The sequence below is a fragment of the Trichoplusia ni genome, chromosome 8, assembly GCF_003590095.1.
Source record: "Trichoplusia ni isolate ovarian cell line Hi5 chromosome 8, tn1, whole genome shotgun sequence".
Classification (NCBI taxonomy): domain Eukaryota; kingdom Metazoa; phylum Arthropoda; class Insecta; order Lepidoptera; family Noctuidae; genus Trichoplusia; species Trichoplusia ni.
In genome coordinates, this window is record NC_039485.1 from 1,433,916 (window position 1) to 1,454,119 (window position 20,204).

The window sequence follows — 20,204 nt, forward strand, 5'->3', positions numbered from 1 at the left end:
TGAAATATTATGAAGAAATTTACAATATTCAATTATTATCTACAATCAGAATTTATAATCGCATTACTTGATTTTAATATTTCATTATACTAAAGATTAATACGAGGTATCAGTTCGTATTATCGTTCAAACTACCAAAGAGTAGATAACTGCAGATGAGACAAACAAATAATTTCATTCATTGGTTTAAAATCAATGTTTGCACGTCCGCTTTTACTAGCTAAACTATATTGAACTAGACGAGGAACTTACACTACAGACTACAAATTAATTATAATTTGTAATAAATATTCTTATAAATTATCTTTTATATACGTTTGAATTAAAACTGTAATTTAATTCAAATTATGTACATTTTCAATTTTTTCATCTTTATTCCTTAGGTACATTATAATAACTTCTTAATACGGTATAAAGCACATAACCTACTTATACCTACTAACATCATAAAGCTGAAGATTTTGTTAGTTTGAAAGAGATGAAATATATTATCTTATAACTAAGGACAGAAGTAGCATTGACTTTAAAAAACTAATCCGATTTTAAAAAAATAACCTAACCTAACTTATATTTTCTAACCACGCGGACGAAGTCGCGGGTAACAGCTAGTACGGTATAAAATATGGAGCTCTTCAAAGTCTAAAACAAAATGGAATTATTTTTTTCTTGGAATATTCTAACGAATATTACCACGCATTCATATTAAAATCAAACGTGTACTTAATTCATGTTTCTTTATTATTAAACTTTGATTATTGACTCAATAGTTATTCTGGGAATCCCAAATTGATATAACTTCTTTGCTACATACAGTACTATTTTTGTCCTGATAACATAACATACAGTACTATGAAGGTCAAGACATGACCTTGTATAACTCAATTTTTTGTTTATCTATATCAGGTATTTGCTTGCAAGCGAATTATGTAATCATTATAGTAATAACAATGCCTCTGTATGACATAAATACTCCAGTGCGGGGCCTACTCCTATTAAGTTAAATTAGTGGTGCAATGTTCAGCCCAAGTCCGCCACGACACTATTTCAAATATACCACCTCTATACAAGGTAATTATTTATATAAAGTGAGAGAAGAGTAAGACCTATCGATTACTGTAATAAATGATTTTAATTTAGGTATTCCATTAGTGGCACAGTTTTTTAAAACAAAATTATTCTATCCCATTACAAGTAGCAACTTGGTTCAGTGACCAAACACAATAACAATATTTAACATAATTATTCAAATGGCTGCCTCAATAAACAGAACTGTTTTAGGCCAAAACGAAATGTAGTGAGGTCAAATAATATTTCAGTAAATGAATGGGCAGCCACGGAAACAAGAAAGAACTGTTTGTAATTATTTGTGCTGTAGTCATCATATTTTTGTAACTATTGCAGATGCCTTAATTAGCCGAGTGGCCGCGGGTTCGATCCTGCGTGGGAAAGGTTTTTTTGTGATCCACAAACGTTTTTTCTGAATCAAAATCAAAAAGTTTTTATTTCAAATAGGCCGTTTCCCAGGCACTTTTAAAACGTTACATTACTGACTCTAGTTGCACGGTTCCAAAGTGTCATTCTTATGGAGAAGAACCGACAAGAAACTCCATAAGTTACTCTTTTCAAAATAAAATATTACAGTAGCATTTTACATTAAAATGAATGTCTGTAAAAACAGCGTAAATTAGCAAAACAAGTATCAAATAGCAAAATGTTAATGATTTTCTATAAAAAGTCTTGGTGTCTTGGTGAATGTGACTTGAAAGATTACGGAATTCCGCAAACCTATAAAAAATATAACTATGATGGGCTTTGTGGCTGTATAGCTATCACATAAGAAACATTTTTCATATTTCCACTGCATTACTGATCCGCCTCAAAATCCCCTACTAGCAACACAATGCAGAATAGCATATAGTACAGTTCTTTACAAGCAACATGATAAGACAAACGTTTATCTAGCAATATATGAGGGCAATGGTTTCAAAGCAATATCACGTCTGTTTATCAACTATTCTATGCCATCAGTCTGCACTCTTTAGTTCGTTACACAGCCAAGCGCGTGCACGTACTCGCGCGCATAGTCGGACGTGATCAAAGGGCGTTCTCCATTTAAATTAAACTGTTTATTTTAAATGTATTGTTCCATGTTCGATTTAATGTGAAGTGTCTCAAAAGTGAAAACGGACAATTTATGAATTTGGATTTTTTTTTTGGGACCGGTAAGATTTTTTTAATATTTTTTTTTCTATATTAAAAAAAAGATACATTTTTTTGAATTTCATAAACAAAATTGCAGAAACATTTTTAGGTAATATAATAAGCAGACAATTTAAATAGAGTAATATTTTAATACGAATAAAAATACATATAAACTAATTAAACTCATAACAATGGATTTTATGGCTCACAACTTTATTACTTATAATTGTTTAATTAAACAGTTAATTAGTTATTCTTGCAAGTAACCTTTGAGACCATTTAAACTACCTAGTTGGTCAATAAATCTGTACTACATCATAAACAATCAGCTGTTTCCAACTGACAGTGACAATTAGTGCATAATAAACGTATCTTAATGACAATCGAAGACGTCACTCAGTCGAACTCGCCTTAAGACTAACGTTATCTTTGTCACTCTAATGGGGAAATATGAGACAAATTGATGTTGTATGCTCTCTGTACTTCTCATCACCGGTCTTATTGACGAGACTTTAGATGCCTTCAGCCAGATAATGGACCAAACCAGTTCAGCAGTTTGACTAAGGTCACTCCTTGGAGGGTTCGGACCTCGACTTGGAGCATTTGTTTAATAACAATCTTATTAGGGCAAAAAGTAAATGAGGACTGGACTTAGATCTAGCTCTTGGTTTTTGTAATGACATATTTTCTAGAAATAATGAAAACCGTAAAAATCGTAATACTTAGTCCAAAAAGCATGTTAAAAAAAACTAAAATTTACAATAACTTATTTGATTGATTATTAATTTACTGATACGTATATTGTTGTCCCAAATAAAAATGAACTAAGTGAAGAAATCATTGTTCATAGTTATTTTAACTATGAAAAATGATTTATTACTATTAAAATCAAAACAAACATAACAGTTGCTTAATTATCCTATCTCATATCAGGTGATACGGATAGGTTCTTATAAGATAAAGAAAGATTAATTTTATCGAGCACAATGTAATTTAGTCGATAAGAAAAAATAATCGATTGATGTATGACGATTATAACCTACTTGAGGTAATTCACCTTGTACGACATATGGAAATGACGTGCATCCTCTTTTGTTTGGTCTATCATTTACCTTACCAAGTTGTGTAAATAAATAACAATATAATACACACTACATGTGAGTGCGACTTCAGCTATGTCAGGAACATCATCCATTTATTCAAGTTATTTTCGAAAGTTGCACTTTTTGAACGTCAAATCATATTTTAAAGACCCTTAATCACCTTTTTTTGGTTTGACGGGGAATCCTCACGAATACCTATATCCTCGGGAAGGGGGAATGTGTGACTCTTACTGACTAGAGTTGAACCGCCGTGATACATGTCCTCCATTTGGTCAGCATATCGCAGTACATAGCGATTCAGTGTAACGCATGTCAAAAGAGTCTGGACTTGAAAAGAGACTGCGACCCCTAAATTTGTTTCGACATTTCTTCTCAGGGTAGTCAGATAGAAAATGTCAACTCCAGCATTCTCAAAAAGACATGTAATAGTGATAATCATCGCTGTTACGTGATAGTAACTTGTAATAGTAGTAATGATTCATCCTACTAGCAGAAGAAATGATTTCATTTCAAATTAGGTAGATTATTATCAGTCAATTAAATAAGGGCTAGGAAGTAGAATACTTTATCAGATAGGGTGAAACAGCGATGATTAATATATGAGTCACAATTCAATCCAAGGCCCGATATAGCTATCTTTTTAACACCGAAAATAAACGTATGACTCATTATGGTACACTTGAAGATAATACAACAATTACGTGTTTATAAAACAAAGTACTGTTTTGAAGTTCAAGAAATTATTCATAACATTGAAATTGGCCTGAGAGTCCATTGAAATGATTCATGAGTGAAAACAGCTGATCAACGTTTGTTAATGTTTCTCTCGTTGTTATGGTTATTAAAAGGATGAATTTTTTCCGACTTTTTCCTGATTTTTTCTATCGTTTATCCAGACTGAGTTTTTCGAAAGACTGTAATTAAAAAACACCCTTGAAATACTCTCAGGTATTCTGATTTCCTATCCAGTCCGATTAGTATATTTAATTTATGGTTTTCTGTGCAAGAATCACATTAAAAGCGTCCTTTAATTATTGCTCACTCAAACCGAATAACGATGTCCTTGATTGTGGAGTGTGTGATTTTTAATTTTAAATAACTATTGTAAGTAAATTAAGGAATAGTGTGCAGATGTCAAAAAAAATCATTTATCTAAACATCTTTCAATGTATTCATAATATAACTCTTCTGTTTATAATCACACACGAAACCTTATAAAGACAAAAAGCGTCGTGTTCTTTTATTTCACAACAACAAACATCCATACATCGGTACAATTTATTATGTCACCGCTTATATGTCAAACAAAAACTTTCCCTTTTTCGTTGTTTAGTGAAATGTCACAATGTGCATTCGCCCGTGAAACATTGTTCTTCCCAATGTAAATATTGGCAAGTGCCGTCACGAATTCGTAAGAGACCATGACCCATCTATCTACGTAAACACACATCAATTTCAACCATCTGCTGATCTGTTTAAGGTTCTAATTAAGATTGCAGGTAATTAGGGCTGACATGGGATCGTAATGCCTGAGTAATCTAGAGGCTTAGTGAATTCGTATTAAGGTTCTAATACGACTTAGATAAGTGAAGCTAACATTGCATAACGACATAATGTCTGTTTATCTCTTTATTACGCTGTTCTACTTTAAGAAAATCATCTTTTGAGTTTTTCGTTGTAATTGAGGTCCTGTAAAACTTGAAATACATTTTTTTGTGAATAATTAAAGAACACGGACATGGCTGAAGGAAAAATTCTTATGTTAACCCTTAGTTAAGGAAAAACAAACCAGTTTGTACATGTCTCGCTAGTGAGTACATGCATGTATCTACTTAGGGAAGGTTTGAGCGTTGATCACCACGCTTGTTCACTGCGGGCTGGCATTTCATATACCTAAATTCATTTAGAATTCCCGGTTTACTGACTATGTTCACTTAAATCTTTTATGTACCAGGTTATCTAAGTCTGACACCTGATATTTCACTGTAGTGATGTGGAGAGTTTGTTCTCCATCAGCTAGAGCACTTAGGAAGCTGTGAAAAGTGAACAAATCTGCTGTCTTTTTTTTCCATGACATAAAATTGCTTCTCAGGTTACCAAGAAGCACTTTTCATAAAGGATTTTGATATCGACCATCATTTTAAAAACTAACTAGTGTAGTCTCGTTGGAGTCACCTCATTGTAGACTTAACTCGTCTACAATGTATATATATATACTACTACTCCTCGTCTCGGACGACGTGTATTGTCTCATGTTGTCGGCGTGTACTGAAGAAAGAGTATCAACTTGTGCCAAACAATTAATGCCGATGCATTGATTGCATCTATTGTTAGGTTTTGTAACAAGCCGATTGGCATCCGTTCTTTAATTACACAGCCCGTATATACTTTGAAGTCATAACTTTTTTGAATGGTATTTGCATTATATTGGTACAGGAAAAAACAAAAGAAAAATTTATTTGCTCAGAATGCAAGAAATCTTGGAAAATTTTAAAAATGAATTAAATAATTAAAAAAATACAAAATCAAAACGAATCACAGGTTTTGAAACATATTCAAGTGGAGCTAACAACGTCACTTGTCAGTAAAAAGAGCACTGAAAAGTGACGTCACACGAGATTTCAACTAATTCACCTTAGAAACACGTACTTTGGAAATGTTGAACATATATTATATTAACTGTTGATGTCATTCGGACAACTGCGATCACATATTACTAGTTCATTACGCATATCGGGGTCTCACTACTACAATAGCAGCAATCCTGCTTGAAGAACAGTACACGCATTATTTTGATAATACATTTTTGAGAACGATTGTGTTTTTTTCATAATAGCGTAACGTAACGCAAACTTGCGCGTTACGAGAAGCAGAACTGTAAACTGCAATAACAGAAAACATAGACAGTATAATTCTAGCTTCAATTCTACCTACATGAATGGACTAAGAAATGTAGACGTGCGACGCAAATGTCATTACACGCTATCAAGGTAATTGCAACTGATTGATACGTGGGCGCTACAGTATCGGATGTAAGGAAGACTACACACAATACGACGACGCTAACGATTATTTGTCTGAGTCTGGCGATTAATACGATGTATGGAATAAGGAATCCTGTTGATGGACGATTTTGGAGAGCGCTTGTGGTTTGTTTTGATCATCATCATCTCGTCACCATTTGAATCGTTCCTTTAATAAAGACTGATAAATAACATGTAATTGTTAGCAAAATATTCATTTTTAGATATTGTGTGGATGACAACAAAATTTCTAAAATAATTTATTTGTACATTGAACTCAAAACTTTGAAGGTCACGACTTGTACAGAAGCATCTAAGTTTAAAAGGTTATAAAATGTATATGACAATGAAAAATGTCAACACCTCACCCATACCCAAACCACAAAAACGCCTGCAGTTAAATAAATTTGTCTACAAATCGGTGACATATGACACTAGAAAATATTTACATTTAACATAACTTGGGGAACCATTAGCCATTAGTCATTAGGTAACGTCAGCATTAACATAATACTAATAAATGTCAAAATAAAATAACACATACATTTGACGTAACCTCCTTTCGCACGCGTCGTAAATTAATCAATTAAAAAAATGAGCAAGAATAGTCAGTGAATAGATTGCCTTATTGTTTTAAAAGTGATTGAGATATTATAGCGTTTGTTAGTGTGGATGGGTTATGTAATAGAATGTGTGGAATGTTTTAATCATTGATGATAAATATATTCGTATTAACTGTATTAGACTATATTTTTTTATTCCTGCAATAAGCAGTGATTGATTCGAAGCAGATAAAAAATGAAGTGTTGTCAAACTTTTGAGCGCATTTAAAATTAATATTATCACTTATTGACAACGGTGAAAGAATGCATCTTGAAGAAACTGGTAAAGGCTATGAATTCTGCAAAGGGCATGCGAAAAATCGTCACTGTTTTAATGGCGGTATAAAACTCTGACACCACACTGTACAACATTCACGTGATAAGAGAAAAAAAACATAATTAATACTTAATTAGCCCAAAAAGTTTTACGATCTTGTAAAACTAAGATTTTTTTTTTTATAAAATATTTATTTATAAGATTATTATTATTTTTTTATTTTAAGCCTTACTTTCTTTTACTTTTAATTTTTCATATGAACCATTTTATTAATTCTCGTAAAGAACACTGAAATGTTGTTTAAACAAGATTGGTACGCATGCGTTACTGCACTATTGCAAAGCATAGCGTTGCACTAACAGTAATGTCTTAATTTCCTGTTGCATTTGTTTTTTAGAGCAAGGTTATTATGTGTGGTGATTACAAAAACGTAGGTTATCGGAATACAGGTATATTGTAATGTAATTTCAATACTATACTAAAATTAAAAATAAAATGTTTGAAATTTTAATTTTACAACAACAATTAAAAATTGTTTACTATGTAATATGTCTGATCAAAACTTTAAGGCAAACGCACTTATTTTCGTAATTTGTTAAGAGAGATTTATAGTGTAAGCACAGGATGTGCTATTTAATAAACGACGGACTTCGAAGAAACACCTTGTATATAAACAAGCTCTTTGTATTGCACTGATAACATTACATTGTAACATGAAATAATTATTATGGTATGATCTAACTGAACTTGATTGGTCATGTATAAATGTTACTAAGCTAGAGTATGTATGTACCTATGTAACTGACATATTTAAGATTTCTGATTTAATAAACTTATAGGTATTAATACTTAAAACCAATGCAAGCCAATTTGGGACCACATTGACGAAAAGCGATATCATAATAATATGTCCTATACAGAATAAACAATTTCATTTCATTTTATTATTTTTTTTATTTTCAATTAATTTTTCACAATTGGCAAATTTTGGTATTCGTAATTTTAAAAGACATTTATAAACGACTCCTCACGTGTATTTACCTTTTTTTATATATTGCCTGTTTTAGATCCCACTTCTGGGCAAAGGCCTCCTTTCTCTTCCTTTAAGTACCTTTCATGCCAGACCAAATTTTTTTCTCTTCGTTTTTTAGTAATTATATCGTTTCCTAATACATAACCCCAACAGTTACTTTAAAATTTTGTTATTTTACTCTTTTTCAGAAGAGTTGAAACAATTTTCTTCACGTTATTTAGGTTCATGTAGGTACTCTAACTCTTTGACTATAATTTCTACAAGAAAAGTTTTTGACCCTAGATTTAAAGGTTAAGTTTCACATAACGCTGTATAACGAAGGTCACAGATACAACTCCCGGTGGACAGTTTTTTGAAATTGTATCGGGTATCTTACGACCCTGCAGAAATAAGTAAAAAAAACTAGGTTAGGTCAAATTGAATTTTTTAACTAAAACTTTCATGAGGATTTAATAATTTAACCAGAATTATGTAGAGTTTGGTGCAGAGAAAACTGTCACTATTTTTATTCAAAGGTTCTATGGTACCTGGGTTAATGTAAATAGTATTATTTTTTATGGGGGGAAGTAAATACTATGATGGAATAGAAAGCATAAACTTGTTTCTAATTCTTAAAAGAAAAAATACTATTTTTACATAACATTGCCATGTGGTTTACGTAAGGCGTCAAAATATATAGAGTCATACGACGTAACAATTTAAATGCTTATCACGATGAAAAGACAAAGATTCGTATCATCGTGTTGTAAAAAGTTAATTGCAACTATATTTTGCAAAGATAATAACCATTTCATCATCTCTGATGTCAAGTGGCGTAGTTATTCCTAAAATATGTACTTTATTTATGGGACAGCAAATGCTATCACTTTTGCGCCGATCGAAAGTTGAAAAAATCACCTTGACAAGGAATCCAACCAAAACATAGTTAAGAGAAGTCTTTGTTAGTCAACCTCAGTAATTATAGAGAGTATTCTGTTAACCTAAGAATCTAACTTAATACCTATGAAAACATTTATATGGAAAATAAAAATGCAAGTCACCATATACTTGACATTTTTTAAACTTTTCTTCACAGGAATCAATGCGGTACAACTGAAGGAACAAAATGGGAGCAGTAAGCAAGCCAATCTTCGACGCTGTGTGCACTGATGTTCCTTGCAATGCTTTAATACATCCTTGGAACGAAAGCTGCATCAATGGCTTACCTCTCCTTTACAAATCTGCCTTAATAGGCAGCGCGAAATTCTACTCTATTATATATTTGGTAAGAATGTAATTGATTTGGTTTAATTACTTACAACTACTGGCCTGTTCATTTAGTAGTTAGTAGTGATGACGGCTAATCCGGAGTAATAGGTTCGAATCCTACCCAGAACAAATGTGTGTCATTTATCTACGTATTTTTAAATATATAAGTATGTTCATCAGTTGTCTAATACTCATAATATAAGCTTTGCTTAGTTAAAAAAAAATTCAGTACTCCGATAAAAAATCTCTTGTCGTAAAGTAATAGTTGTGGAAGAGAAACAGACCTCTTTAAATTGGGTGCGTTGTCTTGCTTTCACAGCTCCTCTTCTTAGTGTTATTTTTTCTTAGATTTAAGTCATACATAGGTAATTGTAAAATACTTTTTAGGCACAAATATTAATGAGGGGAAAGAAAATGATGAAAAAAGAGCAATGGTTCAAAATGGGTGAATACTACGTCAGGTCCACACTTCTTGGGCTGTTGGTGACGGCCACAGGACCTAATCTGAGTTGTATAATTAGGTAAGGTATGTGATGTGAATATTGTCATTTTTGTACTATTGTGTGCAGTAACTTATCGAGTTTGAAACGAATGGTGATCATTTTAAAAACTAGTCGGTCGTCCACGGTTTTGAAATGTCTATCTTTTTTTTTCTAAATCCTCGTTTACTTTTGATTAAGTATGAAGAAGTATACTGTTGGCTTTAAACTTTAGTAAGGTTTGACGTTGCATTTACCTATATAGACGTACAAGGTTATTTTGATATTTCATAATGATACTCAAACTAATTTCGAGCTAAAAATAAAGGTTTCTGTACTAATGATATTCAAAGTTTTGACGAAGAATAAACTGACTAATTGTAAACATCAATTTAATCATTTGGATATTATATGACGTTCAGTTGAATAAACATTCGGATACAAGGTAATGCAAGTATTTGATGATTGCATCTTTAAGCCCTAATGCCAGTAAGCTTTGTCTATAGACACGTAGGAAGACCAAGACACTGGTTATCAAAGACTTGAGTTGTAATAGCGAGGGCTCTAATTTACCATTTCCAAATCGCATTTTTTTTTCCAGAAAACTGTTGGGTGACAAGTTCACTTACTATACGTATTTGATTTTACCATTTACATTAAATGGTTTGTTCATATACTTGGAGCCACCTAGCAGAAGAGGGCTGGTCATCAATTTGTTCTGTAACTTGGTAAGCTATTAATTTTTATACGAAATAGGTGACACGAAATAATCACGAAATAATTTTTAATTTAAACACCGGGGTCCGGGTACATAGCATATCATCTTTAGCGGAATTTTAAAGCCAGAGATATAGTAATTGATGCTAAATCAAAAGATGGATGTGAAAATGGGTGAAAATAACAAAATGTCTAGAAACATGTATACTCAAAATGTTTTTGTGTTATCCTTCTTTTGACGATAAAATTATGGGAGAGTATCAATCACATCTCAGTCTTGGGCGATTTCCATTCTTTTTTATTTGTTATTTTTTATTGCATTTAGTGTTTACTTTCTGCAATCAAAATTTGCAATCACAGTTACGACCTCACTCATTCCGTCTTTATACTCAAATTTCATTGACGAAACATATAAAGCACAAAAGCTGACGAAATATGTAAAGCAACGTCCATCAGTGACATAATAATAAAGTTTTACATCGGCGACAAGTTCAACCCATTTCGTCCAGACATATAGTTCGCCGTTGACAAGTCTTTGTTCCCCTCCTGAATATTCGAAACAAAGTACTCCCAAAATTTTAAATAAAATGCATTCTTTTGTTTGTCATGTCTCATTCCTACTTTTATTGCTTTCATGTCATGTCATCAGTACCTTCATCTCTAAACTGATTTGAAACCAGGAAAGAGTATTTAGTCCAGTAGAAAATCTGTCTTTTGTTTATTTTGTTTTTGGCTTAAAGATTTAGATTTTCCACTGATAAATTGACTGTTGAATTTTGGGAGATTTCGTATTTTTAATATTTGAATACTAATATAATTGATTTTAATTATAAATATTTATAAATAGTTGGTTGATTTTGCAGGTGATTGAGTATTACCTCAAAGTTCTACAGAGAGCTGGATACCTGGAGATAACAAAGACACGGCAGACACTCATGTTCATGATAGGTAGTTCTTTACTGTTCTATCTCATGAGGTTAGAAGGAGACAAAGCAGAAAGGACACCTTTGTTCTGGTAAAATATATTTTATAGTCTTTTTCTTATAGTGAATACTAGTTTAGAGACTTGTCCTTAGAGGCTGGAATAGCTGACGCTTAATGAAGAATAAGAAGAATGAGATCATGAAAATTCTTAGTCCCACTTCGATGAAGTATAATCATTAGCTTAACGTTATTAACTGAAAAGCACTTGTATGTGTATTCTAGTCAGTTTCAATGATGCTAACGAGTCGCTTAAATGTATTCAACTAAAAAGTGATAGTCACATCTGTCAGGATTGACATTCCAAAACTTTGGAATAACGCAGCCCACAACGATTTAATGTCAATTTACATTAAAGAGATAAAAACATGAACTTTTAAAATTGCATCCTAGTCAAAACAGTAATAGTCCAAACGCCGATGTTAATACAATTATAGTTACGGCTGAAAATGGATTCAAAATTGACTCAATTTTGACACGCTTTAAACTTCCGGATAAAAACTCTATGAAAAACATCTCCAAAAGTCCAAACATGAAATAAAACTCAGTGGATTGCAATAGCTCCGATCACAATTCGTTATTTTAATATCAAACGATTTGAAACAACAAAATCGCTTTACTGTTTGATAACTTCGCAAATAGTTTACCCAAAAAATAACGCGAATCGCATGTAACAACGACAATTGGATATGTAGACATAGATATATGTATATACAATTTCATTCTGTTTTTTCCTATGATATATTCATCCTATTTCCTGTATGGCGTTATACCGTGACTCTGTCAAATAAATTTCAAATATATTGAACTCTATTTTAAAAGTTTATATTCTAGTTTATTCAATTGAAACATTTTTGATGTCAGCCTGTATAGATCATGAAATATTTCAAGATTCGTTTTAGGATTTGGATGTATGCGTCAAAATCAAAGTCCATTGATGGACTATATTGAATTGTTGCATCCATGACTTTCCTTGTCTAGTAGGTTAAAATACTAGGTGTCTGAAAAGCCGTATTAGCAATACGACTAACATATTCAAAATTAAGAAAACTGTATACATCGTATGTTTCGTTATTTCCATCGATTGTCAAAAAATAGAGTAACATCACACCTATTTACTGTTCTCAAATCGAAGTGCTAGATACTGGCCGTGTTGGTTCTTCCATTTTTATTGAACTTGAGCTATCTCTTTTACTAGTTTATATAACATTTAAACTATTTGCCTTAGACGTAAAATTTAATAACGTCCTTTTAACTTAAAAATTGTGGAAGTTGTTCAAAATATTTTTTGTTTCAGGTTCTTCACTCCAGAAAAAGTAAGAAGAAAATGTGATGGATCCAGCAACGTTTGTCCTCATGAGGGTCCGTGCCAAGGACATGTAGCTAAGGTAACGAAACTGGGGAAATATTTAACTTAAATTCGTAAAAAGTCCTGAATTCATATTTTGTACTCAATAAGAACCATTTGTACCACCGACAGATGCAGATAGTCTCTGCATCTGAAGGTGTTAGGTTCCCCTAATACCAAGCGATAAGAAACGACTGGTACATTATTAAATGACGGTTTATACCATATAAATGAACCTTTTTCTATTTTCTTTTTCAGAGTTTCGCGACTTACTTTGGCATCGGCGCTGGCATTTCACTCGCGAGGCATATACTGCCTCAGATCCGAACGCCGATCAAAGCGATATCATCAATAAGAGGGAAACATTTTAAACTAGCGATGTTCTTCGGCAGTTATATTGGTATTTACAGAGTACGACTAATTTAGATTGTATTTTAATAGTTGAAATTCAATGAAATCAATATGGGATTAAGATGGGTCAAAAAATTATAACCCCATTTATCATAATTATATAAAACAAGTACAGAATCTGCTAATATTGCGAATATATTAGTTTAATACCACAATACATCCCACCGCTGGGCAAAATACTCTCATACGGCAAATTAATATTTGACCATTTGTAACGACGCTAACTCACTTCAATGGGTCCTGTTTGATATTTTGCGATAACGTATAGTGTAAATTGACGTAATTATGTAATACATATTAACATTTGGAGATAAACATAAAAAAAAATATTTCGAGTTCTATTCTGAAGTGCAGATCTTCTACCAAGAGCATGCTTCTCTTGAAACTCTCTTACACATTTTGAAAAGTGACACTTTAACGTATTTGGCTTTACATTGCAGGCTGTGATATGCTACTTGTGCCGTAAGAAGGGTTTCGACTCAGCAAAGTATGCTTTGCCTGCTGGATATGCCGCTGGATTAGCTTCCGTCTTCAGCCCGAGTTTAGGGCTGTCAATAGCATCATTGACTGCAGCTTTTAAAGTAAGTTTATTTATAAAAATAGTAAGAACGTCATTGATATAGTTTTCTTACAGAATCATCTTTTCTACGGAGAAATTTGACTCAAAAAACAATTTTTTATACTTTTAGTTATTGTAGCGTCTTAAACGATATAAAAAAGCCTTTGCTACTTTATAGCTCATGATAGAGTTTCTCTAAATAATAAGTAGTGGACTTGAGAACGTAAAACTTACGTTGAAATAGTCCCTCATAATTGAGTATTTTCCTTTTACTATTTTCTGGAAATTACATCCGCAAAAATTCCAATAATGCAAGATAACATTATTTTCTTCATTTCCAGTTGTTTTCAACAATATTGTACGAGAAGAAAATCTTGCCATCTGATATACCTTTACCGGAGTTGATGTACTGTTTCTGCCAAGGAACCCTGTTCAACGCAAGGGTTTTGGACCCGGGGGCGTGTCCTAACTATGTGTTGAACCTTATGAAATCCTGCAGTAACGGAACGTAAGATGTTCTCAAATTTTATTCAAACAATTGGATTACAAGATATTATGTAATCATGTTTTGTCGCACCAGTCTTGAAAGGACTCAAATACAATAAATTCCTTTACTTCTTAATGACGTCACTTACCAGTAAACATTTACCGACTGTGACTTATTACCCATACTTCCATTCCTGTTCCATTCAATTCATGATACTTTTTATCCGACTGCCAGGAGGGTTATTATCTTAATATTTTTCGTGGTTTTATAAAGTCAAAAAAGTATGATATATTTCACTTACAATATTTTTCTCAAAGTTTTCTTTGAATATCGAATTATTGTACTGTTCTGTTGTACCTACTCTACTTGTGTATATGAGAAAAAAATATAATAGGTGTATTATCTTTTGTTTTCAGGTCCGAGATGGTTTTTAAAAGCTTTTCAGAAGTCACGAAGAACGCAATGTGATACCTTAAAATTAATCGGGTTTAGACAAATTTATTTTATTTTAATATAAGTAGGTAATGCGGGAGAGATTTTAAGATTATGGACACAATGAATCACCAGAAGATATATTAATATAGAAGGCTTCAATATTCCTAAGAAGTGATATGATTGTAATTTATACCAGTGGACCGGGAAGAAACTGATATTTACATATATAATAAAAAAAAAACAGTATTAAAACTCATAAGGCTTCATTCTTTCAAATGAAGTTCAGAAATTGTCACAAAAGTACTGCTTGAATATTTGGTACTTAGTCTTAAGACTTTTTTTAATAATGCACAATTTAAACAAAGGCGTAAAAATATGAATAAAATGAACAGAATGAATATACTCGAAGCAAGAGAGAAGTGTAGTTATGTAATATACAATTATATTGCTACCTCGTTTTGTAAAACTTTACAAAATTAAATTATTTTGTTTTTTTTTTTAATATTTCTACTTAAAACTATATACCTAAATATATTGTAAAGTTCTAAGTTTGCAATATGAAATGTGTATTTTCTGTTTATTGACTAATTAATGATTGTTGTGAATTCTTTTAATATACTTCTTCTGACTGTTAATAATAAATGTATTGGCTGACATTGGGCATCGATACTATTTAAAATTTAGATTTTTTTATTTAAATGAACTTCACCAATCTCATAACACTACATCGACGAATTGTAAGTGACTACTGCGCTTTAATTTAAAGTCAATTTACCACATACGTATATTTATTTAACATCTTATAAGCATAATTCTTACATTATGCTCCGTACTTTAAAACTATTAAAGAAGGCTATTGCTGGGATGAAAAGAGGGGCAGCTGTAAAATATTGTACCATCGTGATTTTTGCAGAAACGAGAGTACCAAAGGTCCTGCTGTAACTATCAGTGCTGGGTTTCTACCAGAATCCCGAAGAGTAAAACTTGACTGTGGGAGCGAGACATGACACTTCTCATCATAGAGCGCTGTCTCTGTTCTTCACACACAACTGCAACGGTTTTCCTCTATGAGGTGATGATGGCCCCTCATACTGAACCTCCTTCGTTTTTAATCTTATATTACGTTACTGATTGGGATTGATGATGAGAACTTTCCTGGTGCCTCCAGACACAGGTCTTTTTGTTGTAATCGCACCTCTACCGAAGCGACAAACTGACTCACACTATAATAATAAAGAGTAAATAAATATATTTTTTTAAATGCTGTTTTGTTAAAATGTGGGTGGCTGTCATTCATACATCTTTGACAGTGGTTACATGTAGTCTGATCTAGAAAGTCTGACAACCAGTTTAACTAAGGGGTATACTATTTCCCAGGTAACTGGGTTTAGGAGGTCAGTTAGGCAGTTGCTTCTTATAAAACACTGTTACTTAGCTGAATCTGGTTTGACTGGAAGCCGACCAAAACAGGATGGAAAAGGCTAGGAGGATAATTCTGAGTTTCTCTGGAAATTAAAAGTAGAATGAAATCATTTCCAATTTTGTTCACCTGTTCAAATTTTACTCACCTGTTCCAAATTGTAGAAGTTATTTTGATTGCCACCACAGCCGGAGTAGATGGTGGTCTTGCAAACCTTCCAAGCGTGGTCATAATAATACCTCTGGACTGCTCCAAAACAGAACCCGTAGTCGAAAGTGAGACTGCAAAATCTTGGGAAGTGTTCTAGAATAAACAAGGTTATGAGGATTTTTTAATGTTATTTTCGGTTTTTTTGATGGACTTGAAAAATTATTTATTTAGCAACCCCTAAATGATTTTTGTATTTGCTGACTCGTCAGCTCATGAATTAGGTTTGACTCTTGACATTCGCTTGAGTTAACTATTGTTAGTAAAATGATTATGAATCCGCCTCACGAGAGTGAAAATAATTATTTGTAGGAATATTTTTCTCTTCTTCCAGCTAAAGAAGACTTCTTTTTCTTATTCTAGACCGGCTATGTTGAATGTTACATTAACATTACTTACTGTTATCCGTTCTCTTGCTCAAACAAAATCCCATGCAGTCCTCATGTGTATCAAATCTATTCCCGTTTCCTTGGCAACCACCCCAAGTGAATGTTGAGCAATTTTTTGAATCCGGATCGAAGTAATACATAGAAATTTTACTTCGACATGGACCTAATTGTGGTACTAGCAAACACGTTTTGTATCTCACTGTAATACAGTAATGACAATTAGTAACGTTATATTTATTAATGTAAATGTAAGCCAGCAGATGTCGCTCATTTCTGCCGCAAGTGGTTTCACAATACAATGAACAAATTCAAACTCTTGGTCAGAGACCTCGGTTCTTTAGTTGGTGCATTTAGCCATGAGTCGCAAGATCGAGTCCTCTCTGTGGCTTGATTTCTTTCATTATATTGCAAAAAAATAAGGTTTTAATAAACTATGTCACACTTTCATAACGGCAAAAAGTAGCGATCGGTTATAAATTTCAAAACGTATTATTAGTATCTATTCGTCTCTAACGTATTATTATCTCTATAACTTGAGCCGTACCTAGGGCCTCAAATTGCGTCATTTTAGGCACTTGAGTAGGAAGCATGTTGGAAAAAATCCGTACTGTATGCGCTCTCTGCACATGACAAAATATATAGAACCAGAATGTCCACCACGCAAATTCAAATAACATTTTTTTACAGACGCAACACATTTGCGAATACCGGACTCCAATAGTAATAAATATCGTACAGTAAAAATCCATTTATTGTGTATTTTTATTGAAATATATTGTGTACATTGAAATTTATTTTATGTTATTTTTACGATTTGACGAGTTTCCTTTTGAAATTGAACGTTGTAAAATTAAATTCTCGAAAATTCTGTTCAATTGTTTTGATAGAAACTTAGAAAGGCATGCTTTTCTGCTTAAATTGTTTTTAACAACTTGTTATCTTACTACAATGTAATTATTTTCTCAAAGGCACACTTTACTGCTTAGCACCGCAACTTATCAGCAACTCTACAATATGAACTGGCGCAAAATACTAACGAAGTCTAAAACTTTAAGCAAATGAGACAGAATGGAAACATCTTGCATTCAGGATCTTAACGAGCGCCAGACCCTATACTATAGCGTTTTTCTTGTATTCAAACCCAATTACCATATGTATTCGCGGTATGAAATTCAGAACAGCTTTCACACTTGGTGAATTTGCATTGCTAATTGTGGCTTCCACGCCGTGAAGTTCTAGTTTGGTGTGGGTACATGTTAATGTCACAATGTTAGTGCATCTTTAAATTTCGTGTTACGCCTACGTTTATCTGAAGTTTGCTCTTTTATTTGTATGCAGCTTTGGTTGCTTGCCTCTCGCTGGTATAGAGATAAGCCGAGTTCCTTGAGACGCAGAGGTTTTGAATGTTAAATTGTAGAGTTGTTTAAACTTGCAAGGATTCGCAAGCTGACGTAACTAGTTATAAAAACAACTACATAATTTTGCACATTTCTTTGTGAAGATGACGGATGAATAGGGTAGATATTACCTATTTGTCAAAAAACTATGCTTAGTCCGTTAGATAGACTACAAAACATGTTTTGGAAATCTGTCTGAAACAGATTTTTATTATTAGATTAAGTCAAATACCCTATTGGCCTACATGAAACTACGTCATCACATAAGCCATCGACCAACCAGCTCAAAATGATCCTCACCACATCACCTGACCGCATCACACAACAATAGTCTTAATAAACTTATCAGATCACAACAGATCTAAGCTAATAGTCATGGTTCACAATGTCCAAATCTCAATGACAAAACGATAAGCATCTAATATTGGTCGAACTGCTATACTGGGATACAGTAGGGTTACTTTTATCTAAGCCCCGGATTTATAGTATTTGCTCGCTTTGCAAAGCCTCTGGTACCTGCTTGCCAAAAGCAAATTGATGTTCATAGTAACATAGGAACTCTTTTCATCCGATCGCTATCAAATACTGGGAACTTTATGTATGTGTGTAATCCCTTGCTTTTTTATCTGCGTAGGTTCAAGTGCTTCAGTGGAATTCTTCGTTACCTTTTTATTAACGTGAAAACGAGGATATGCAACTATTTCAGTAGTGTTGTGGATGTATTGGTGCTATTGAACTCGAAAGACCGAATTTGTGCATTTTCTTTGTCTACGTCTTCAAGTAAACCTTTGCTACGAGTACGTAAAAATTTAATTAAGAATATGAAATTTGATTTCATATAAAATAACAAAGCCCATAGATTTTAATATTTTTGAGCATAACAAAACATGTTTATTCCAGGAAAACTCACTTCATTAAAGGGTAACGTGATTATTAAAAAAAGAAACTAATGAATTGCACAATATTGAACAAACATACATGCAATAACAAGCGACATATTCCAAGAAGAATAACCAAAGCCGGTACAAAAATAACAAAGACGACACACAAAAGGGGATAATAATAAACAATTTCAATTCTGTCAATTGTAAATCCGGATCCCACGGAATACCTGGAAACTTACTGCAGTATGCAGAACGAAAACATTTTCTTGCCGACTTGATTCCCGCGGTAAATCCCGGCTCAATCCCGCCTCAATCCGGGACTCCTCAATCACGGGAAAAACGGGATTCTTAGGTATACAAGCGAACGATTTGCGCTGTAGTGTTGAGGGAATTCTGCGTCTTGCGATTGTTTGCTTTGTGGAGTTGCTCTTTTCATTTCGGTTCTGGCGTTGATAAAGTTCATTAATAAATTGACAATTTTATTTTATAAGTTCTATATTTTTGAACATTAATTTTACCTCAACTGACCACGTTTAGAAAGTGGCTGTTCATCATAATTAGAATTTTGTAAAAGTAGCCCATTTAAATTGGTGTTTGGCTCATTAAATTAATCTGCATTTTACCTAATCCATCAGAAATCATGCGAATAAATCTACTTCGAATTAAAACCTCTAAGCCAACGAGGTGGAACAAAAAACTAAACAAACCAGGATCCTTTATTAGCATAAAAATAACAAAGACGAATCAATGCGCATCGCGGGATAGTAAATAATTGGTGCAGTGTTAAGGCAGAATATTCTTAGCTAAAGCTTTGTGGAGCGACTGCGGCGCCCCTGGCGGAAACTGTGGAGACTAACTATGCGATGGGAACACCCTGAATAACGCAGCTCAGAGTAGTTATAGACAGAAACTTCGATTATTATATTTCATGTTAATGATATTCAATGATATTTTTGCTGCCGTTTTGAAAGAAAAGTAACAAAAACTGGTTGAAATTAAACG

General features: G+C 32.9%; 2 protein-coding genes across 3 annotated transcripts; one reads left to right on the top strand and one right to left on the bottom strand.

Annotated features, from left to right (window-relative positions):
• The first annotated feature begins 1,983 nt into the window (after nucleotides 1-1,983).
• Nucleotides 1,984-15,159, top strand: LOC113497029 (transmembrane protein 135-like). 2 transcript variants are annotated; one of them, XM_026876464.1, is made up of 10 exons: nucleotides 1,984-2,222; nucleotides 9,316-9,504; nucleotides 9,876-10,009; nucleotides 10,569-10,695; nucleotides 11,548-11,699; nucleotides 12,963-13,053; nucleotides 13,272-13,424; nucleotides 13,865-14,005; nucleotides 14,325-14,491; nucleotides 14,887-15,159. In XM_026876464.1, exons 2-10 carry the CDS (start codon nucleotides 9,346-9,348, stop codon nucleotides 14,936-14,938), a joined length of 1,176 nt encoding a protein of 391 aa, XP_026732265.1. In that variant the 5' UTR covers nucleotides 1,984-2,222; nucleotides 9,316-9,345; the 3' UTR covers nucleotides 14,939-15,159. The 2 variants fall into 2 exon arrangements, with proteins under 2 accessions (XP_026732265.1, XP_026732266.1); XM_026876465.1 differs by lacking the exon at nucleotides 9,316-9,504 and having other exon boundaries at nucleotides 1,986-2,222.
• Nucleotides 15,160-15,932: 773 nt separating this feature from the next.
• LOC113497031 (carboxypeptidase inhibitor SmCI-like) lies at nucleotides 15,933-19,165 on the bottom strand. Its single transcript, XM_026876467.1, has 4 exons — nucleotides 17,466-19,165; nucleotides 16,932-17,120; nucleotides 16,474-16,628; nucleotides 15,933-16,128 (listed from the first exon to the last, which is right to left on the bottom strand). Exons 1-4 carry the CDS (start codon nucleotides 17,668-17,670, stop codon nucleotides 16,030-16,032), a joined length of 648 nt encoding a protein of 215 aa, XP_026732268.1. The 5' UTR covers nucleotides 17,671-19,165; the 3' UTR covers nucleotides 15,933-16,029.
• Between the last annotated feature and the right edge of the window lie 1,039 nt (nucleotides 19,166-20,204).